The sequence below is a fragment of the Nycticebus coucang genome, chromosome 6, assembly GCF_027406575.1.
Source record: "Nycticebus coucang isolate mNycCou1 chromosome 6, mNycCou1.pri, whole genome shotgun sequence".
NCBI lineage: Eukaryota > Metazoa > Chordata > Mammalia > Primates > Lorisidae > Nycticebus > Nycticebus coucang.
The window spans coordinates 74,110,023-74,129,719 of record NC_069785.1 but is presented as its reverse complement, the minus strand read 5'-3'; the positions used below and the strand labels follow the sequence as shown (position 1 = coordinate 74,129,719).

General features: G+C 45.3%; 1 protein-coding gene across 2 annotated transcripts in view; it reads right to left on the bottom strand.

The window, feature by feature from the left end:
* THSD4 (thrombospondin type 1 domain containing 4) overlaps positions 1–19,697 on the bottom strand; it is a 640,675-nt gene that overhangs the window by 537,420 nt on the left and 83,558 nt on the right. For both annotated transcript variants that reach the window (XM_053594803.1, XM_053594804.1), the window contains exon 4: positions 9,267–9,625. In XM_053594803.1, coding sequence (XP_053450778.1) covers positions 9,267–9,625 — 359 coding nt within the window. The remainder of the gene's footprint in view (positions 1–9,266; positions 9,626–19,697) is intronic.

The window sequence follows — 19,697 nt, the reverse complement described above, 5'->3', positions numbered from 1 at the left end:
GAGAAAGCCATAGCTCTCCCAGCCAGTCACCCCTGCCTGGCCTCTTCAGATTGACAGAGAGGGGTGGTGTGTTGCACAGCTAAATATTCTGGAAACCATGAGGGCATTAAGGAGAAATCTATATGCACTGTACACTAGGGACTCTGTCTTGCTTTACAATGGAAGGGAGCTGGCCATCCGTGTTTACAGGGACAATCTTATTCAAAGAATTTCTAGTTCGATCTAAAGAATTTTAGAACGACTTGAAAGTTTCTCCTTGGAAAGGTGCCCATGGACTTCCCCAGTCTCATCTGGACACTCCCTCACTCACAGCCTGTGCCCCAGCCCTGCCAGACCATTTATGAACACGACATGTTCACCCACGCCACCAGGTCTCTGCTCTTACAAGTTTGCTTTGTGGGGGAATGAGCCTCCTCACTCCTGCACTCTGCTGAAGTCTTTCCTCTCCAAAATGTGGCTCAGTGTTCCCTGTGCAAAGCCTCCTCTATCCTCCCCTCTCCTCCCTTTCCACCTGCTCTCAGTGCATCCCTGGGCACTTGGCCTTGTAAATGTCTGTTTGGGCTGTCTTCCTCCACCACCCTCTAGCACGAGGCCCCCCTTGTTTACTTCTTACTTCTCTGTGTCACAAACCACTGAATCCTCCAGCCACACCACCTACCCCAGCTCTTTCCCATCTTTTCCATCTAATCCTTCAAAGAAGTGCCGTCGACCAGGAAATTACCCTGATTCCCTAAGAATCAGTCTCCCCTCTGTGTTCCCACAGCCCTCTGCTCATGCCCCCGTAGAACACTCATCAGATGGGCACAGCTGGGTGGTTTCCTCATTACACCTGGAGGTCCTGGAAAACCGGGCCTCCTTCACTTGTGCAACCCTCCTAGGTCTAGCACAGTGTCCAGTCCTCGGCAAATAACCTCGTCCACAAAGAATGCTGATTGAATTAAAATGAAAACAAAACATAAAAAAGTAATTCCCAAGTCATCTCTATCAATTAATCCCTGAAATGCAGAGGCAGCCTTATGAGCAAATATCTTTACCTGAAGGCTCTCCATGGCCAGCTTGGAACGATGGCTTGCTGGGGTTCCCTCCGGGCTTCCCACCTTCACTTCGGTGTTCACAATAGAGCCAGTTTCAGTGTTACCACACAAAACTAAAAGCTTGGGGATAAATACTAGACAAAGATTTCTTTTTCCATCTCTGATAAAGAGGTATTTGTTTATCAAACTTAGCTTCATTAGTGAATGTTGCCTTTGACTTGGAAAAAGTCTTTCTAGAAGACGAAGTCTGAGAGGAGTCTGACGTGGCACAGACTGGTGCTCTCTTGCTTGCCTTCCATGTGACCTTAAAACAGATATTCACTCTCTGACCCTACAGTGCATCATCCACAGACAGGGAGATAAGTACTTGTCTGCCACACAGGGTGTGATGAAGATGAGATCAAACGTGCAAGGGAAACAGCTACCAGCGTGTCCGATGCTGACTGGGCACTTCCCAGGTACTGTGCTCAGCACACGGTGTGTACTAGCCATCTCATAGCAGCCTAAGGAGGAAGGTGCATTACTGTCACTGTTAGGACACAGCTAGTAAGCGGCAGAGTTGGGTGGAGAATTCACACGTGTCAATCCCGGAAGGTGAACTCTTAACTGTCCTGCAGTTCACAGGCTCTCAGGTGTTAGCGACTGTTCTCTTTGAATTATATTGCAAAACACTGGTAATTCAGAGCTGACCACACACTGTTCCTGGGGGGTGGGTCTGCACAGCCTGGGCAAGAGCTTTCCTGACCCATCAGACTATCTCCCGCCAGGAAACCAGCTCTATAAGGAACTTCTCTGGGAAGCCTTCTTCAGCCTCTTTCTGCGGTGGGAACAGGGGCCATGATTTTCACAGCTGGGACTTTGATGTGCCAGGCACCCACAAGAGTCTCCAATAGATAAAAGGTGTCGATTTGACAACCTCTGCTAGTGGGGACTGGGGAGATGAGTGTTCTCTATTTTGAAAAATCTGAATTAAAGCCATCAAACATCCCATTCCTCAGATTCCAGCTGGTTAATGCTTGTGATGAATAAGGAAAACTTGGAATAACATGATTATTATTTTTTTTTTTTGCAGTTTTTGGCCAGGGCTGGGTTTGAACCCACCACATCCAGCATATGGGGCCAGCGCCTACTCCTTTGAGCCACAGGCGCCGCCCTGAGATGATTTTTTTTATTCTAGGTAAATACCTAGTAATAAACTCAAATGTTTGTCACAGCTCCATTCACAATCTCAAAGATGTGGAAACAACCCAAGTGCCCATCAACCCATGAATGAATTAATAAACTTGGTCATGTATACCATGGAATGCTATTCAGCCATAAAAAGATGGAGACTTTACTTCTTTTGTATTTACCTGTATGGAGTTAAAGAACATTCTCCTTAGTAAAGTATCTCAAAATGGAAAAGCAAGCATCCCATGTACGCAATACTAATTTGAAACTAGCAGATGAACAACCACAGGCCCACATGAGAGAAAAACACAATGAAATTCCAGAAGGGGGAAGGGGTTCAGTAAGCTCCCACCTGTTGGGTACATGGCAGAGGTATATGGCATGCCTCCTGGGTGAAGGACTCAAGTACAACTCAGACTTTACGATCTCAAACAATGTAACCTAATCGTACGTACCCATATATTAACCAGAAATTGAAAATAAAGGAATTGGGAGGTGCCTGTGGCTCAAGGAGTAGGGCACCGGTCCCATATGCTAGAGGTGGTGGGTTCAAACCCAGCCCCGGCCAAAATAAAAAAGAAAAGAAAGGAATAAAACCTTTCCAACCACAAAAAAGAAAAAGAATGAGAAGGAAAACTGGCTAATGTAGATAGATATAAGGAAGCCCAGTAGGAAGAAAGCCTGCCTCTCAACAGGCTCTTTGGCAACCAGAGTGGTGAAAAGGTTACCTAAAGTCTTCAAATAGGATCTCACATCCTGCTTTTGTGGGAGGTGAATTAAACTGACCAAATGACATTTCCAACACCCTTCCATAAAGTTGTGGTACTTGGGTTCTGGGCAACAAGGACTCTTTCCAGATGCCATTTTCACTAGACATTTTGGGAATGGAAAGAAATTCATCTTGACTTCAGTGTTACAAAGAGAAAGTCCTCAAAGGACTTGAAGAGATATTTTTCCAAAGAAGATACATAAATGTCCAATAAGCACATAAAAAAGATGTTCCACTTCACTAATCCTTAGGGAAATGCTAACCAAAACTATAATGAGATACCACCTCATGCCCATTAGAATGGCCACTACCAAAAAAGCCCAGAAAACACAAAGTTGTTGGTGAGGATGCGGAGAAACTGGAACCCTCCTGCACTACGGTAGGAATGTAAAATGGTGCAGCCCCTGTGGAGAACAGGGGGGCAGTTCTTAAAAAAATTAAAAATAGAATTATTATATGATTCAGCCATTCCACTTCTGGAGATCCACCCAAAGAACTGAAAATAGTGTCAAAGATATATTTGTACATCCAATGCCCATCAATGCACAAAAATATGGTATGTACATATAGTGGAGTATTATTCAGCCCTAAAAAAGAAAGAAATTCTGACATATGTTACAACATGGAATAAATCTGGAGGACCTTATGGTGAATGAAATAAGCCAGTCACAAAGAGACAAATACGGTGTGATCCCACTTAGGTGGGACTTAGCATAGTCAGAATCATAGAGGTAGAAAGCAGAAGGGTGGCTGGTCAGGGGCTGGGGGAAGGGCAACTGAGGAACGAGGAGTCTCCACATTTAATGTTGAACGGGTACAGAGTTTCAGTTTTGAAAGATGAAAAGAGTTCTGTGGATGGATGGTGGTGTTGGTAGCATAACTGTGTGAATGTACTTAATGTCACTGAACTATACACTTAAAATGGTAACCATGATAAACTTTATGTGTACATAAAGTTAATTATGTGTCAATTGGACAATGATAAATTGCATTAATGTACACAGCTATGATCTAGTAAAAAAAAAAAAAAGAAAAAAATGGACAATGAAAAGGAGAGAAGGAGGTTCTATAGTAACAGGGGCTTCTTCCAGCTCCCTCTAGTCTACACGTTCCCAGAAACTGAGGGGGAAGTTTTTCCTACTGGGGAGTGTCTTCAAATTCATAGTTGTGAGTTGCACACTCTGTGTACCTTCCTGCCCACCCTGCCCCTTCTCCTACATCCATCACAGAAACACAACCTTGGGCCTGGAGTGAAAGAGGACTTGGTTGAGTGTCATTATGGAACCCATTGACCAACACCTGCAGGCTGATGTCCCCAGGCCAGAATCTCCCAATGCTGCCATTGCCCTGGCTAAATCTCAGGGGAATTTCGCTCTTTGTGGAGGGCCTTTCTTAGCAGGACACACTAAGGCTGTACTCCCCAGAGTCCTACATTCCTGGAGACCCCAGTCCCTGGTTTTCTATCTGTCCAGTTGACCATCTGATCTCTCCTGCTGCACTTGAGTTCCAACTGGAACTCTCTCCAGCACACCGTCCAACACCAGCTTCTATGCAGTAATACCACAACGGGGATTATAGCTACAATTTATTAAGCATCTACTATGGGTCAAGCAATATGAATGTATTATTTCATTTAATTAACAACCCTGCATGATAGGTATTATTATTACTCTCATTTGAGAAATGAAGCCCTTGAGGCTCAGAGAAGTTTTAACTTTGCTAAGCTCAGATTCCTTGGGTGAGCTGCAATAAAGACTGACATTATTTGTGAGTCATTTTAGAATAGGAATTGAAGTGTGTATGTGTTAATGACACAAAAGCCTGACACGGAAACAAGTGGACCCAGGCAGTTTCAGATATCGACCAGCTATGCAAATTCTATTTAGTCATCAAGAACAGGTTCAAATCCCACCTTCTCTGTGTGATCTTCCCTGATGCTCCATCCCACAAGGATTTCCCTCTCATTGAACTCTGGTCACGTCTCTATGGTCCTCCAGCACGGATAGTGTTCTAAGTGTTTGTTTCTCATCCACCACCAAAGTGTAAGGCTCCTGAGGAGAGGGATGATGGCTTCCAATTACTGTGAACCCCCAGAGTGCATAGGATTAGATGCAAAAACTTCTCTGGTTAAAGGAGCTGAACATTGCAAGAAAGAAATGCAGTTCATGTTCAGCCTTTACTATCAAATCCTACCCCCCTGTCAAGACAAGGTTCAGACAATCCAACCTCCAAGCAGCTTTTCTGATCACAACAGCTGGCAGGCGGCATGCTTACTCCCAGAATACCCCTTTTAGTGAACAGAAATTCATCACCAGACTCAAACAGACCTATGTTTGCTTTGGAAGTGGATGATCGTGAGCAGGTCACTCCACTCCTCCAAGTCTCAGCTTCCTTGTTCATAAATGTGAATAACAGCTTCAACCTCATAGGGTTGTATGAACTATAAATGTTATAATGCATTTGAGAGTATCATTACTATTAGTATTTCATCATACTGTCTTATAGTGAAGGTATTTACATGCATGTCTTTACCAATCCTCTAGAGCAGTGGTTCTCAAACTTTGGACTATAGCAGAATCATTTAAAGTAAAGATACCTTGGACACACAACTGGCCTACAAACCAGAATGACCATGAGGCTGGGAGTGGTGATTCACACCTATAATCCCAGCACTCTGGGAGGCCAAGGCAGGTCAAGTGATTGAGCTCAGGAGTTCCAGACCAGCCTGAGCAAGAACGAGACCCTGTCTCTACTAAAAAAGAAAAAGCTACCTGGGCGTTGTGGTGGGCACCAGTAGTCCCAACTACTCAGGAGACTGAGCCCAAGAGTTTGAGGTTACTGTGAGCTATGATGACACCATGGCACTCTACCCAGGGGCACAGAGTAAGACTCTGTCTCAAAAAAAACAAAACCCATGAGACAGGGGACATGGGGAGGACTTAGCAGCTCTCTTTGTAAAAAGCCATTCCAGCTTACTGTAAGAGATTCTGATATGAGTTCACCAAACTTGGAAAATTCTTCCAGACAATAATCAATTCCCAAATTCTTCTCCATGGAAACTTGAGTTTCCGAAGATGTTCCTCCAGACCAATGGTTCCCAAATTTGGCTCAACTGAAATAATCATACCAATGTCCAAGGATGAGCCTCAGAGATTCTGATGTTGGTTTGGGCTATGACATGGCTGTAATGATTTCTGAAAGATCTGGGCACAAAATTCGAAGATTCTAGCAGTTGGCCACTGCTCTTGAAGAGTTGAAAACCACTGTTCCATTTGGATCTAGAGCCCAGGTTTCTAGAGCAATGGTTCTGAGGCTTCACTCAGAGCAGCTCAGCTTTTATGCATGTTACAAACTGAGGATCCACCTTAGACTGATTTTGCAGAAAGAAGTCTTCAGCTTAAAAAAAAAAATAGTATTTTACAAACAACTGCTCTAAGAGGCTTGAGATCCCACAACCTGGTTTTTATTCACCTTCGTGTCTGTCCCAGGGTCTTACAAAATAGTAGATGCTTAATAAATATTTGTTGGAAGGTCATATAGTTTTATTTATCTGGCTCCAATGAAGTTCTCAGTTGTCTAGCAGAGCAACCTTAACAGTTTCTTAAACATCTAAACCCCAAAAGCCTTTGCCTCAAACCTCAAAACTGAAACAGAGAGCAGAGCAGACAGTCCTCCAGAGAACACACTGACATTTCTCCTCAGGGTCAAATACACTATGCAAGATGCTAATGACTGATAAATATAAGCAAATGTGATTTCCATCAGCCGGGAAGAGCATGACATTGTAGGCAGCATAGGCCTCCCAGGATAATATTTGGATTATTTCATCAGAAACTGTCAAATTACAAGAGCATGATAAAAACTTGTAGCAACTTCGTAGTAAACAATAACTGGCCCCTTGTCAATAAGTTAGAAGAAAAAAAAAAGTCCTGCTGCCAAAATGCTTGGGCAGAACGCCTGCAGCGCAGGCCTGTGGCCAAAAAGAGCCTGTTCGCCGGCAGCTCTCCTAGGTCTCAACCACAGAGGCTTTCAGAGAAGCTCCTTTCTCATCCGGGCACCACCCAGGCCCAGCCTCTACCCCCACAGCTGGTACCCAGCAGAAAGCCCAGAGACCTCAGAGTCACAGCACCACTTTCAATTCTCAGCTTGTCCGCTGGCTCCAGGTCCTCAGATTCCTCTGTGTAACATTTACTTCATCAGGGCCTGAGAGGCACGACTAGGTTCTAAGCCTGACTCTCCACCTACTAGCTGTCTGGGCCTTCACTTCCTCTCCTCTAAATGAGGATAATACTAGTATCTCTCTCATAGGGCCCTCCTTGTAGAGGGAGAAGAACAGTGCCAGGATAGGCCTTCAGTAAAGTTTAGCTATGATAAATCTACAATTCTGAAATCAAATGTTTTGAAAACCAAGTTTTCATCTTTCCTTTCCTCATGTTTTGGTCAGTTTGGTGACAAATTTCATTGGCCAGCAAACCTGACCTTAACTGACATAAGGCTAATTTATTTTGTTTTTTGTTTTTTGTGTTTTGTTTTTTTTTTTTGTCCTACTTGGTGTGAACACCCATATGTTTCACTGTGAAAATAAGAATGTATTTGATCCTGGAAGACTACCCCTACCACAGAGGGAATGCCATTAATATTTGAACTATGCCCTAATTTACCTTTCTAAAATCTAGACAGTTCTGAATTCTAAAGCACATTGACCATAGCATTTCAGATAAGGGACTATAAAGCTGTATTATTATGGGACGAAAGGAGGGAACATCTGTCAAGCCCTGGGCTGTAGGAGCAGTCGCAGACCCTCGGCCCTCAAGTGACCCTAGAAGGTGCTCGTGTTTCTGGGCAGGAACAGAGAGAGAGAAGGAAACATCTTCTCCATGCTGGCCTCTCTCCTTTCTCTTCGATGCAAGACCTTGGACCTCACAGTTTTTCACTATTCCCTTCTATATACTTAAACTTGGCTCATGATCTAGCTAAAGCACCCTTCTCCATGAAATGATCTACTCTATAAACTCCTGCTTCACCAGGTCAAGAGCATGTGACTGGGAGGGTGGATGGGCTGCAACTGCTTTCCACCTGCAAGCTACTGGCAACAACAGGCTACAGCACCAGGCCGGGAAGGACTCTCACACAGCAAAGTGGCCACAGATGTGATGCTGAACTGAAAGAGGACGGGCAGCCCATGTGACGAGCCCAGGCTCTGCCTAGGATGGGCTTGACCACTAAACTATACATTTCTCATCACAGAGGGTATTATATCTTACACTCCTTCTTTCCTGTCCACCATGGTTTTCATTGTTGTTACTGTTTTTCCCATTAGTATTCCCTCAAAACTTATCAGAGACCTAGGCACCAGGACACCCAACAGATACCTGCTGCAGAATGAATGCTGAGGGATCAGTAAATAACTATTGATTCATTCACTGATAAGCGCTTGTCAGCACCTGTATTCCTGCCTTTCCCAGGGCACCGTCTAGTCTGACATATTTAGACATTTGACAGCTATACCACTATTCTGATAACACTATGCCATTTCTAGAGTTTATGTCTTGTTGACTCTGAAACAAGATAAGGCCCTTAATGAGGAATGTAGTATATCCTCCAAGCAGTGTGTTCACTCAAAATGCTTTGGAGAAACTTTATAGAAAAGTTCCCATATCCTAAAACCTACAGCTTGGGAGACTCTAGGATACCAAATGTTTGACTTGTCCCATTATTGGCAACTCATACCGGATCTTGGGTCAGACAGAAGTCTTGGGTCCTTGGGGCCAGAGATCTCTCTCCTTCCCCCCAACCCCGGTCCCCCATCCTCCTTTCTCCCCTGCACCAGGCACCTTAGCTTGATGCCTAAAAGGAGTGGTTCTCAACCTTCCTAATGCCGTGACCCTTTAATACAGTTCCTCATGTTGTGGTGACCCCCAATCATAAAATTATTTTCCTTGCTACTTCATAACTGTAATTTTTGCTACTGTTATGAATCGTAATGTAAATATCTGATACTAGGCGACCCCTGTGAAAGGGTCGTGAGAACCGCTGCCTAACAGCAATGTCAGAACTGGCCTCGCTTTGAAGATGAAGCAGAACCAAGGAATGAGGTGCAGCTTTAAATGGCTGCAAAATAAATGAAAAGGTCAAAGGAGTTTTGTGACTACACACTCCTCCGCACCCAGCGGAAGCAATACAGTAGCCGTGCTGTCTGTGGTGCAGAGCCAGGAGGGACGCACCCGCCGGGCAGGAGCAGGGGCAGGGGCAGGGACAGGAGCAGGGCGGGCGGGGTCCGGGACGGCGCGTACCTTCTGTGGGCAGCCGGTTCTCGGCTCCGGGCCTGCGGGTGGCGGCTGCCCCGCGGCACCGGGGCGCCCTGGCGGCTGGCGTCGGGGCCGGCCAGGGCGAGCGGCTCGTCGCGGCTCCGGAGCAGCGGCACGGACGTGCGCACGGCTGACACCACGTGGCCCGGGAAGGCGCGCGCGGGGGCGCCGGGCCTCGAGGCGCCGCGCGCGCGGTGGGGCAGGCAGGGCCGCGTCTGCTCCATCACGCCACCGCTGCAGCTGCGCGAGCAGGCGGACCAGGGGCCCCAGGCGCCCCACACGCCCGGGGCGCCGCCGCCGCCGTCCTCCGGGGCGCCCTCGGCCGCCGGCCTCCGCTGCGGGACCTGCGGAGACAGAAGCCGGTTAGGAGAGCAGCACCGCTCCTCCTCGCTTCGCCGCGCTTTGAGCAGCGTCCACGTGTCCTTACATGCGAGTAGGGACATAAAATCAGAACAACAAAAAAATCCATCCTCGGTGATAGTCCTCTTTACATGACAACGCAGTCATAAAAAAAGAATTTTTCATTTTTTTTTTTTTTTTTTTTTTATGGTGAAGGAGGCCCAAGAAGGAGCAAATGACAAAGGCCCAAGAAAGTCTCAATGCGGGCCTGGGTTTGGGGGTCACGGGCTTGGAGAGCTCAGTGTGCGCCCACACCTCTTACCCCTCAGGAGTCCCCTCAAGCGGGATTCAGGCCAGAGGGACTGGACATGTCATAAGCTGCAAGGAAGGTGAGCCCTGGGGCTCCCTGCAGTTTAGGCCACAGTCTGGAGCCAGCCTGGGGTCACATCCCTGCCACCACTTCCTACCGGGGCAACGGGGAAGTTTCTGGTCCTCTCTAGGAGGTTTGTCTTTTTGCGCTTGGCTTGATCACATGTTCTCGCTCATATGCAGAAGCTAAAAAAAATGGATCCAGTGGAAATAGGAGACTAGACTGGTGGTTCCTGGAGGCTGGGAAAGGGGAGGGGAGTGGGAGACAAAGGGAGAAAAAATACCAATGTGTTTGTGACTAATGATCTATATACTTAAAATGGCAAAAATGATAAATTATATATGTATAGTTCACCTCAAATTTTAAAAATTAAATAATGAAAGAGGGTAATAGGACCTACCTCATAGGCTACAAGAAGATTTAAGTTAGGATATCCATGTGCACAGCAAAGATCTTGGCACTAAATTAATATTTATTAGCAACTATAATGATGATTTCCCTGCCTCCATGGCAAATCAGAAGAGGGTGAAAATTTCTGAAGGTTTAAAAGTTCTACCTGGAGAGTGATTCTACACTTTTATCCATTTACCCGGTCATGTCAGAGACCTATCAGGCCAGGCTGGGTGCTAAGACCAGGAGCACCATCATTCCTTCATCATGCAGACATGCTCTGACCTAGCCCCAGACGATGAGGAGAAAAGCACCCCAAGTCCCCACAAACAGTCTGGACCCAGCAGCAGAAGAGCTCTGTGCCCCCAGTACAAGATCAGAGGAGGCTCTGATAGGGATAGGCTGTTCTAGCTGGTCAAGTCAGGGTGGGGGGAGGTCAGAGGAGGAAACGGGAGTCACAGTCATGCCCTTAATTATTCAGGTGCCACTAAGGGCCAGATGACACGTGTAATCTTGAGTCCTCGCAACAGCCCTGGTTACTGCCCATATTACCTTAGGGAAAGGAAATTGAAGTTCATCTTAAGATGGGATCATCCTAAAGAATCCAGGTGGGCCCTAAATCCAATGACCAGTGTCTTTATAAAACACAGAAAAGAAGGCGCAGACACAGAGAAGGCAGTCTGCCCACTGAGACAAAGACTGGAGTGGTTCAGCCACAAGCCAAGGAAGGCTCTGAGCCACCAGAAGCAGGAAGAAGCAAAGATTCTTCCCCAAGCAACTTCAGAGCACAGTGATGCACTGATTTTGAACTTCTGGCCTCCAGAATTGTGAGAGAATAATGTCTGTTCTTCTAAACCATCAAGTTTGTGGTAATTAATTATAGCAACCCTAGGAAGATAATAGAGTGTTACTACTTTGGGGGCAAGGAAGGAAATCTCTGCCCAGCACTGTGCAAGCACCAGGCAGCACCAGTGCCAACTTCCACTTTATAGAGCCACTCAGCTCCACCAGTTACGCAATGAAGTTGTTGTTCTTTTGTTATTACAGGGAAGAAACTGAGACCCCTCAAGTCCGTGTGATTTGTCCATGGTCTCAGGCTGGTGCAGGGCACACACACAACTGAAATTGAGGCCCCCTGACTGCTAGTCTCCTGTTCTATTTTCTTCCCTTGCAGCACATGGCCTCCCTGTCTATGTTGTAGGTGGAAAACGAAAGGGTAAAATGAGTAGAATTAAATTCACTTTGATAGTTGTTCTGGTGGAAGGATAATTGGGATAAAAAAAAACAAAGGCAGAAATATGTTCCTGGCGCATCTGGGGATTTCAGTTACCCACCACCTCCCAATCTCTCATTAACATAGATAACTAAGACACTGTCTATAATATCTGGATTAGCCATGCAGCTACACTAAAAATCCACTTCCTAGAACTAATCCCACCCTTAATTGAGTTTCCTATTGGTAAATTGAGCAGGGTCCCTGGGGGAAGAAAACATGAAACCACATTCCATTCTATTCGATTCATAAGAATTCTCTACTTTATAGCTGAATTATGGTGAGTGACTTGAAATTCCATCTGCGTCCCCATGGTGGGAATCCCACCACATGTTCCAGAATTGTATTTTTATAGTACACATCCAGAAGCAAAGAAAAAAAAAAGAAAAATAGAAAGGAAAGGGGTGGAGAACAGAAAGATAAAGAGAAAACAAATCAAAAAAAAAAAAAAAAAAAAGGGAAAAGGGTCTGGGATATCTGCCTGCTAGTTGTATCACCCTCTAGCCTCCCTCTACTCATTTCCAATCCTAATGACCCTCTTCTCTCTCTCTGTTGTGACAGTTGAGGGGTTTTCTGTGAAGCAAGACGCAAGATGGGAAAACGGTCAAGTGGTTTCAGACATAGTATTCATAAAATTAGGACTAATTAACAGAACCTTTCTTAGTAACAGATAGCAAAAACAAATCATAAATCATGGTAAGAACCAAAACAAAAAAAAAAAATTTGAAACTCAAAGCTTTGTAACCTGCATGCTGCCCACTTCCCCAACACACACGACAAGTAAAGACTGAGCAGAAAACCAAGACACTTCTAAAATGCACCCTAAACTGCTGGTTTTCTTCATTAATAAAGAATTCTAGCAAATAAGTAAGAAAAAGATAACCCAATGGAGATAGGGACAAAGGGTATGAACAGATGGTTTACAGGAGTTAAGAACCGAACGTGTATGTCTCCCCACAATTCATATGTTAAAGTCCTAACTCCCAGTGTTAGGATATTTGAGGTGGGGACTTTGGGAGGTAATTAGATTTAGACGAGGTCATCAGGGTGGGGCCCCTAGGATAAGAGTAGTGCCCTTACAAGGAGAAAAAGAGTGATCAGAGCTTAACCTCATGAGAGGTATGTGTAAGTATGTGTGTGTGGGGGGAGGGTGTCTTTCTTTCTCTCTCTCTCTCTCTCTCTCTCTGTCTGTCTCTCTCTCTCTCTGTCCTCCCAATCCCAGGGAGAAGGCAACCCTCTTCAAGCCACAAATCAAGCCCTCACTGGGAACTGAATAAGTGGGCACCTTGAACTTGGACTTCCCAACCTCTAGAACTATGAGAAAGAAATCCTTGTTGCTTTAGCTATTCAGTCTAAGGTGTTTTGTTATGCCAGCTCAAGCTAATACAACAGGAAAATAAATGACATATGAAAATTGTTTACATCACATAATCAAATAAATGCAAAATAAAATACAAAATTCTATTTTATAGATTGGTAAAGATTACAAAGTTTGAAAATACTATTATGGCAAAACATTTGCTACTTGTATGAATCTAAATTGGGGCAAGCTGTTGAAGGGAACTTTGCAATAACTATCAAATCTTAAAATGTACATACTCTTTAACCCAGAAGCTCTACTTTTAGTAGCTCCTCCCACAGATACAATAAAAAATAATGCATACAGGTGTATATATAAAGATCTGTTACCAGACCAACAACAACAAAACTGGAAATAACCTAAATATCCACAAATAAGAGCTTAAATGAAACCTACATCTATTCAAACCACAGAATATAATTTATCTGTTGGAACGAGGTAGATGTGTATCTATTAAAATGGACATCTCTCCACAATATATTAGAGATAAAAATAAAATAGAAAGTAGGAATAAAAGAGAATAAACCTATTTGCAGACATCCCTCTTTCGCTATTAAGTTTAAACATAAAAAATTGCTCATACGGGGTGTGGTATTTTACCTTTTTCAATATAAAATACAATGTGAAGAAGGCCACTCTATATGATTCATTATTTCATAGGATTAAACCTAAAATGAGTAGTTGTCTTACCTGGGCAACGCAAAGAGCTCAACTAGAACCACCAAGCTAGACAGCAGGAATAAAAAGGCAGAATGAAGTGTAGCCTCAGCACCCACCCCACCACCTTCACATAACTAACTGGCTGCCCTGGGGATCCGGTCAACACCTCGGAGCAGGTGGCAGGCCAGGCCTATTAGCAGATGTTTAACAAATAAGACCAATAACAACAGCCATTCATGTAACACAGAATATGGGCCCGCCAAAGGACTAAATTGCTCTATACAATTAATTTAATCCTCAAAACAAGTCACCTGAAAAAGCTATTATCACATTCCCTATTTACAGATGAAAATTTAACTCTTAAAAGAGTTCATTCACAGAGTTCATAAAATTTGTAACAGTTCATGAGCAGCCAGGCACCTCCTGTGATTTCTAGCAATGTTTGGAGTGACCTTAGGGGTAGGTAAGATTCTGCACCAGGCACATGGGAACAGAAGGTCATGAAAATTAGAGGGATCGCTTTTCAGTGACCTCATACCCATAGACTGCTGGACCCTCCAAAAATCTGGGGTGAAGTTATTCAAGCGATGGAAAAGAAAACAAACAAAAGAGATCTGTTAAGGAAGACGAAACGCTGGTGTAAGGAAAGGATGATAAAGGTCACGTTGGATGGCTTCGGCCTTCTATGGAAGTGGTAAGATCTCCTCCTGAAAGCAAGGAAAGGCAAATCCTAAGATTACAGAAGGAAGACGAACCTCCCTTGTCTGCTTGAACTGCTTTACCACAAACCCTGCTGCACCTGATACTCACAGGACTCACAGGGACCATTTTTACTTCCACTTTGCTGATGTGGTTTTTGAGGTACAGAGTAGCAGTGTAGTGTGCTCTACTGGATGACCCATGGCTTTGAAAGTGCAGATGAGACAAAATGAGGCAAATCTGTCAGTGTTGTTGGGTACAGGAGATGAAATAAGTGAGGCATCCACCCTCCACCCGTCCCCAGCTGGGGCAGAGGAGACCTCCACTTGTCTCTTTATCGGGAGAACATACAACAGCAGTCACAAGTTTTATAATGTGCAAGATGCAGCTCCAACCCTAAACCGCACGGCTGCCCCCCACTCCAATGGAGGTCTGAAAAGAGGGGGGCAGGGTAGGTGCAGGGATGGGATAACAGGATTAGAAGAGGAGTTTGTTCCAAGTACACATACCACCCTGTGACCATCCTCCCAAAGATTATGGCATGCTCCCTTGACGTGTATATTAGAAAAAATCCTCCAAACTTTGTGCCATCCTCTTCACCTGCTTGATACATTCAGGTGTCTCTCTAAATAGTCACTACAGGACAGGAGCAGGAAAAGGGGATGGCATGCAGAGAGGTGAGAGATGGTGGGGGGTTCCCCATCCCCATTGAACTCATCTTGGGCCATGCAACAGTATTCAGGGGAAACCGAAATTCCCCAAAGATTTTAGGTTTGGAGCTGGATGCTATAACTGACAACACTTCAGGGTTGGCTCTATGGAAGTGTTGGTTAATGTTAGGCAGGGACATTTGTGTAAATATGTATCCATGGGAAAATGTATGTAGGGCAAAATTTCCTTTCTTGGGATCCTTAGGAAATCCCCTGTCCACGCTGGATAGTGTGGTGAGCATGTGTTCAGAGGCCCTGCCAGCTGAAGTCAAAGTAGGCGATGTGGGTGAATTGGACACTTCCTCCCTGGATTCTGAATCTCTGGGAAAGTGTGCAGCAGACCAAGAGGCTGTGGTCCTTAGTTCAGCAGCCACTCCTCTGGCCCCACTGCTTGTGCTCTGGGCCATTCCTGTGTTGTTCTCTGGTGTCCCTCAGTTCTCAACTTCTTCCTAGACTCTTTCCATGACTGCAGATATTATGATATACATATAAAATGTGGTAACCCTGATAATGTCAACTGGGCTGGATCTGCTCATGGCCAAGGATTTGGAAGAGTGAAAGCTGCTATTGGAATGATCAGAGCTGGTCCAGACTTGGGGACTTGGCAGAAGACTCATGATCTAGGGAGCCCAGGATGGGAGAAGTCATGTGGCAGCAGTAGTTGACCCCAGCCAGAGTAATCAGAGAAGCAAGGTCTCCATGAAACATGACAGGGCCTGGTGGATCACAGGTTCACAGGTAAGACAGCAGGCAAGCTTAGAGAAGACTAGAAGTAATCATCAGAGCAACTGTGGCTGTGTTTTATTCTATCATAACCTTTTAAAGGGGAATAAAAATATATGACCAAAATATAAGGATGATCAAGTAAATTAGGGTTTAATGACTCCAGGAAACATTATGATCATGAGCAATACTGAACAATATGGAAATAGTCTTGTAATACAATATTAAGTGAAAAATGTCAAATACAAACTCGCAATATACCATTATTACAATAATATAAAGATTCTGCAGGCATATGAACAAACCTGGAAAGGGACATGGAAAAATGAAAACATACGACCAGTTACTGAAGCGGGACTCAGGGTAAGTTTTCTTGTAATATATATTAAAAAATTCAGTCATGGTTACAATATTGCTTGTCCAATAAATAAAAATAAGTAGATTAAATGGAGAAATATTCAGAACAGATTGTGGTGGGGGGAGGCCTGAAGTAAACCAGGAGTTGGGGTAGTCCTTGTCAAAGAAAGCCCTGGGAACTTCTCATCACCGCCAGTCAATCCATAACCAGGAACAGCTCTAGATGTTTTCAATGTATTTGGTTTCAGTACTAATGTGAAATCATGTAAGGTTTCACTGGTTTCTAATTCTCTTTCTACAAAATTAAACCTACCATCTGTTCTTCATAGAAAACGAGTCGCATGCAAAGTCTGAAATTCTGAAGTCTCGTTCTAAGAGACACTGGAAAAAATAGGCTTGGTTATAGCCACGTAACCAAGTCATTGCACTAAAGCAAACGTTACAAAAATATACCTTGGAGTCTGAGCCTAGAGAGCCAAGTTTTGGGAAGCTGAGTGCAAATGAAAGCTGGAACATATACCTGGCTCCATGAGGACAACCCGGGACCCATGCAGGGGCATGGGGAATTGGTGCTTCTTGATAGAGAATCTCCAAACTCAAACCAGATCTAAATTAAGTACCAACACTGTGGTTTTCTCTGAGACAGATAACTCAACATCACAACTCGATCACCTACCTTGACTCTGACACAACACACCACAAAAGGCCCCAAATCTTACCTTCTGGCACTAATGTCATGCCAGCGGCTGCAACACAAATGTAAGAACCTCACAAATATGGAAGACTGGAGCGAAGCACACTGGGCCTTGACCATTGGATCAGTGTCCCCCCAGGAGTAAATTTGAATGACTTCTACAAACGTGTTTCAGAAACAACTGAAAGGATGCATCTGCACAAAACCAAAACGAAGGAGGTGGTGGGAGTAGGCCAAGGGGGAGAGAGAAACAAGAGGGAAGACAAGAGGGAAGAGAAAGACCAAGCCTTAGCAAAAGTCTGAGCCATACAGAGGAAAACGCCACTCATATGCACCTCCCCGAAAGCTAAGCAGCTTTGAGTTTGGTTGCCCTGAAAATGCCAGCTCCATCCACCATTCCCTAAGACTCTCAATACCTGTGCCCTCCCAGGTAGAGAATCCTCACAGTAAATGGTCTCAGATGCACAAACTCTGACAAACTCATCCACACATATGTTACTAAGCATATCCTCTGAGCAATACCAGAGCACTGCACAGGCCGTTGGTCCTCCTGCTTCGCCAGGTGCTGGCTGTGGTTCTCAAAATGAGGTACACAGCATGACTTGCAAAGCAATCCACCTCCCCCATAACTTGAGAAACAGATTCATGGCTCCCACACTGAACCTGTGGGGCAGGGCCCAGGAATATGCATTTTAAGTAAGCTCCCAGCAATTTGAATGCATCCTCTGTTTTGAGAAGCACTGGCCCCTGGACATCCCTAGGTGAACATGAAAGTAACTGACCTCCCCTTCCAGGCTCTGGACCTCCCACAACCTGGGCTGCTACTTCCCTAGCCCCCAAATGCTCTAAACCACATGATTTTATTACCCTCAAATTTCCTGCCTTTTGATCTACTTCTGCCATAAAAGTTGAGGCCAACTCAGAGTTTATCACGGGAAACAGAAAAACATTCAGGAATGATACTTACCTTATACGGTATCCATGCTATGCAGATTATATTTGAAATACTGGGTATTTTTTAATAAAAGAGGTATAGTAGTGAAGAGAAAATGTAGAGAGATGAAGGAAGAGGGACAGGCGGGCTCATGGGCAACTCTGGGCTGGACCCTGAGTGCTGTTACTCACTCGGCTTGGCGAGGGAGGCCTGTCAGTCTGTATCAGTAAAATGAGCAGGTTGGACTTGATGAGGGGTGAGGTCCCTTCCAGTGCTAACAGGCTCTGATTTTTCCTGGAAGGGTGCTTACATTCCGGGCCATTTATTGATTCCCTTCAAGTACCACAACAGACAGAGGCAATCCCAGGTTGTGCCCAGGGCTCCCCCTCGCCAGCCAATGAGAGGCTCAAAGCACAAGACCTTCAACTCAGTGCAAAGGAGGTTCGGATGCATTTCCATGATATTCAAAGGCAAGAGCCAGCCAAATCCACGATGCAATGAGGTAAATATTTGGATGTGATCTGCATAATCGGAAACATTCCCGCCTTCTGAAATTGACCTGACTCTTTCATCACCAGCCACATGGAACTCATACTGCCTTGTACCTAGAAAATAACCCTGAGCATGTGCCTGGATACCCAGCCTGCCCTGTGCTGCTGCACAGTTACCCGGGAAACAGAAGCTGGTGTCTCTGTGCAGTGTCTGGTGTGTTTTTCTGCAGGGTATAGCTAGTCCACAGGCCTCATCCTCCTTGGCAATTGCCTATGTGCAACCCAGGCCAAGCGGCACAGTCAAAATAATGAGTAATGCAAGAAATAAAGAGTGCCGACTTCTGGATCCAGAGGCTAATTTGAAGAACAGCAACCTTCCAGCAGAAGATTCTGCCTGGTGACTTGGCCATCTGTATCTGGGTCAATTTTTAGCACTCCCCAGGAAGCCACTGGACTCAGCAGGCTCCCGTAAGAAAGGAAAGTGGAAAACATTTTCTTAGAAATTGTCAGCAGTCAGCAGGTGTCCGATAAACACTGAATGAACGAGGTTGTAAATGGATTGAGATGGGCTCCTACCGGGATTCCCTGCCTCAGCCTCCCCCTTGCCCACTCAGGCCACCCTGTGACCCCAAAGCTATCTTCTTGAATCCCAGCCCTGCCACGTTACTCTCTCTTGCTTTCCAATGTCGTGTGGGTTCTCACTCTCCAAAAGATGAAATTCAACGTCTTTGCCATGGCATCCTAAGCCTGTCCTAAGTGGCCCCAGCCTTCCTTTCCAGTCAACTCCATCATTGTCCCCAGAGTATGCATGAAGCAGGACCCCCTCCCGCTCCCCTCCTGCCTCCAGCCAGGCCGTTCTCTCAGCTCCAGTGCTCTCTCTTCTGCCCACGAACAGAACTTCTCCATCCAGATCAAGGGGTCTGTCTCCCATTCTCCAGAACCATTATGCACATCCTTCTTCACAGCACTCACCACCTGCCACTATGACTGTCTCCGCACACACTGTCACCTCAACAACACCGTGGGGAGGGGTGATGTCTTATGTGTCTTTGTGTTCCCCCCACTCCAACAGTATCTCACACAGGCTCCGTCAACTGGCAGGCCCGCAGGAAATATTTGATGGATGGATGAACAAACTCGTGGATGGATGAATGACAAATTTCCCACTGGTTTTGTCTCCTGCCCATCTCTTTGTGAGGTGTCACACGCCTCCTCTCTCTTAGCATCGCATGCCATGGCTGCTCAGCCACTTGGCTGGTGATCTACGATGCCTCTGCCGTTGTTCTCACTTCATGTGCCTAAATGTCAAGATGCCGACAGACCACAGGGCAGTTCTCCTATCTCTTCAACGAAGTCACTCAGTATTTTCACCCCTGCTATCCCCTGCTCGTTGGAACGTTCTCCCCACTTGACTTC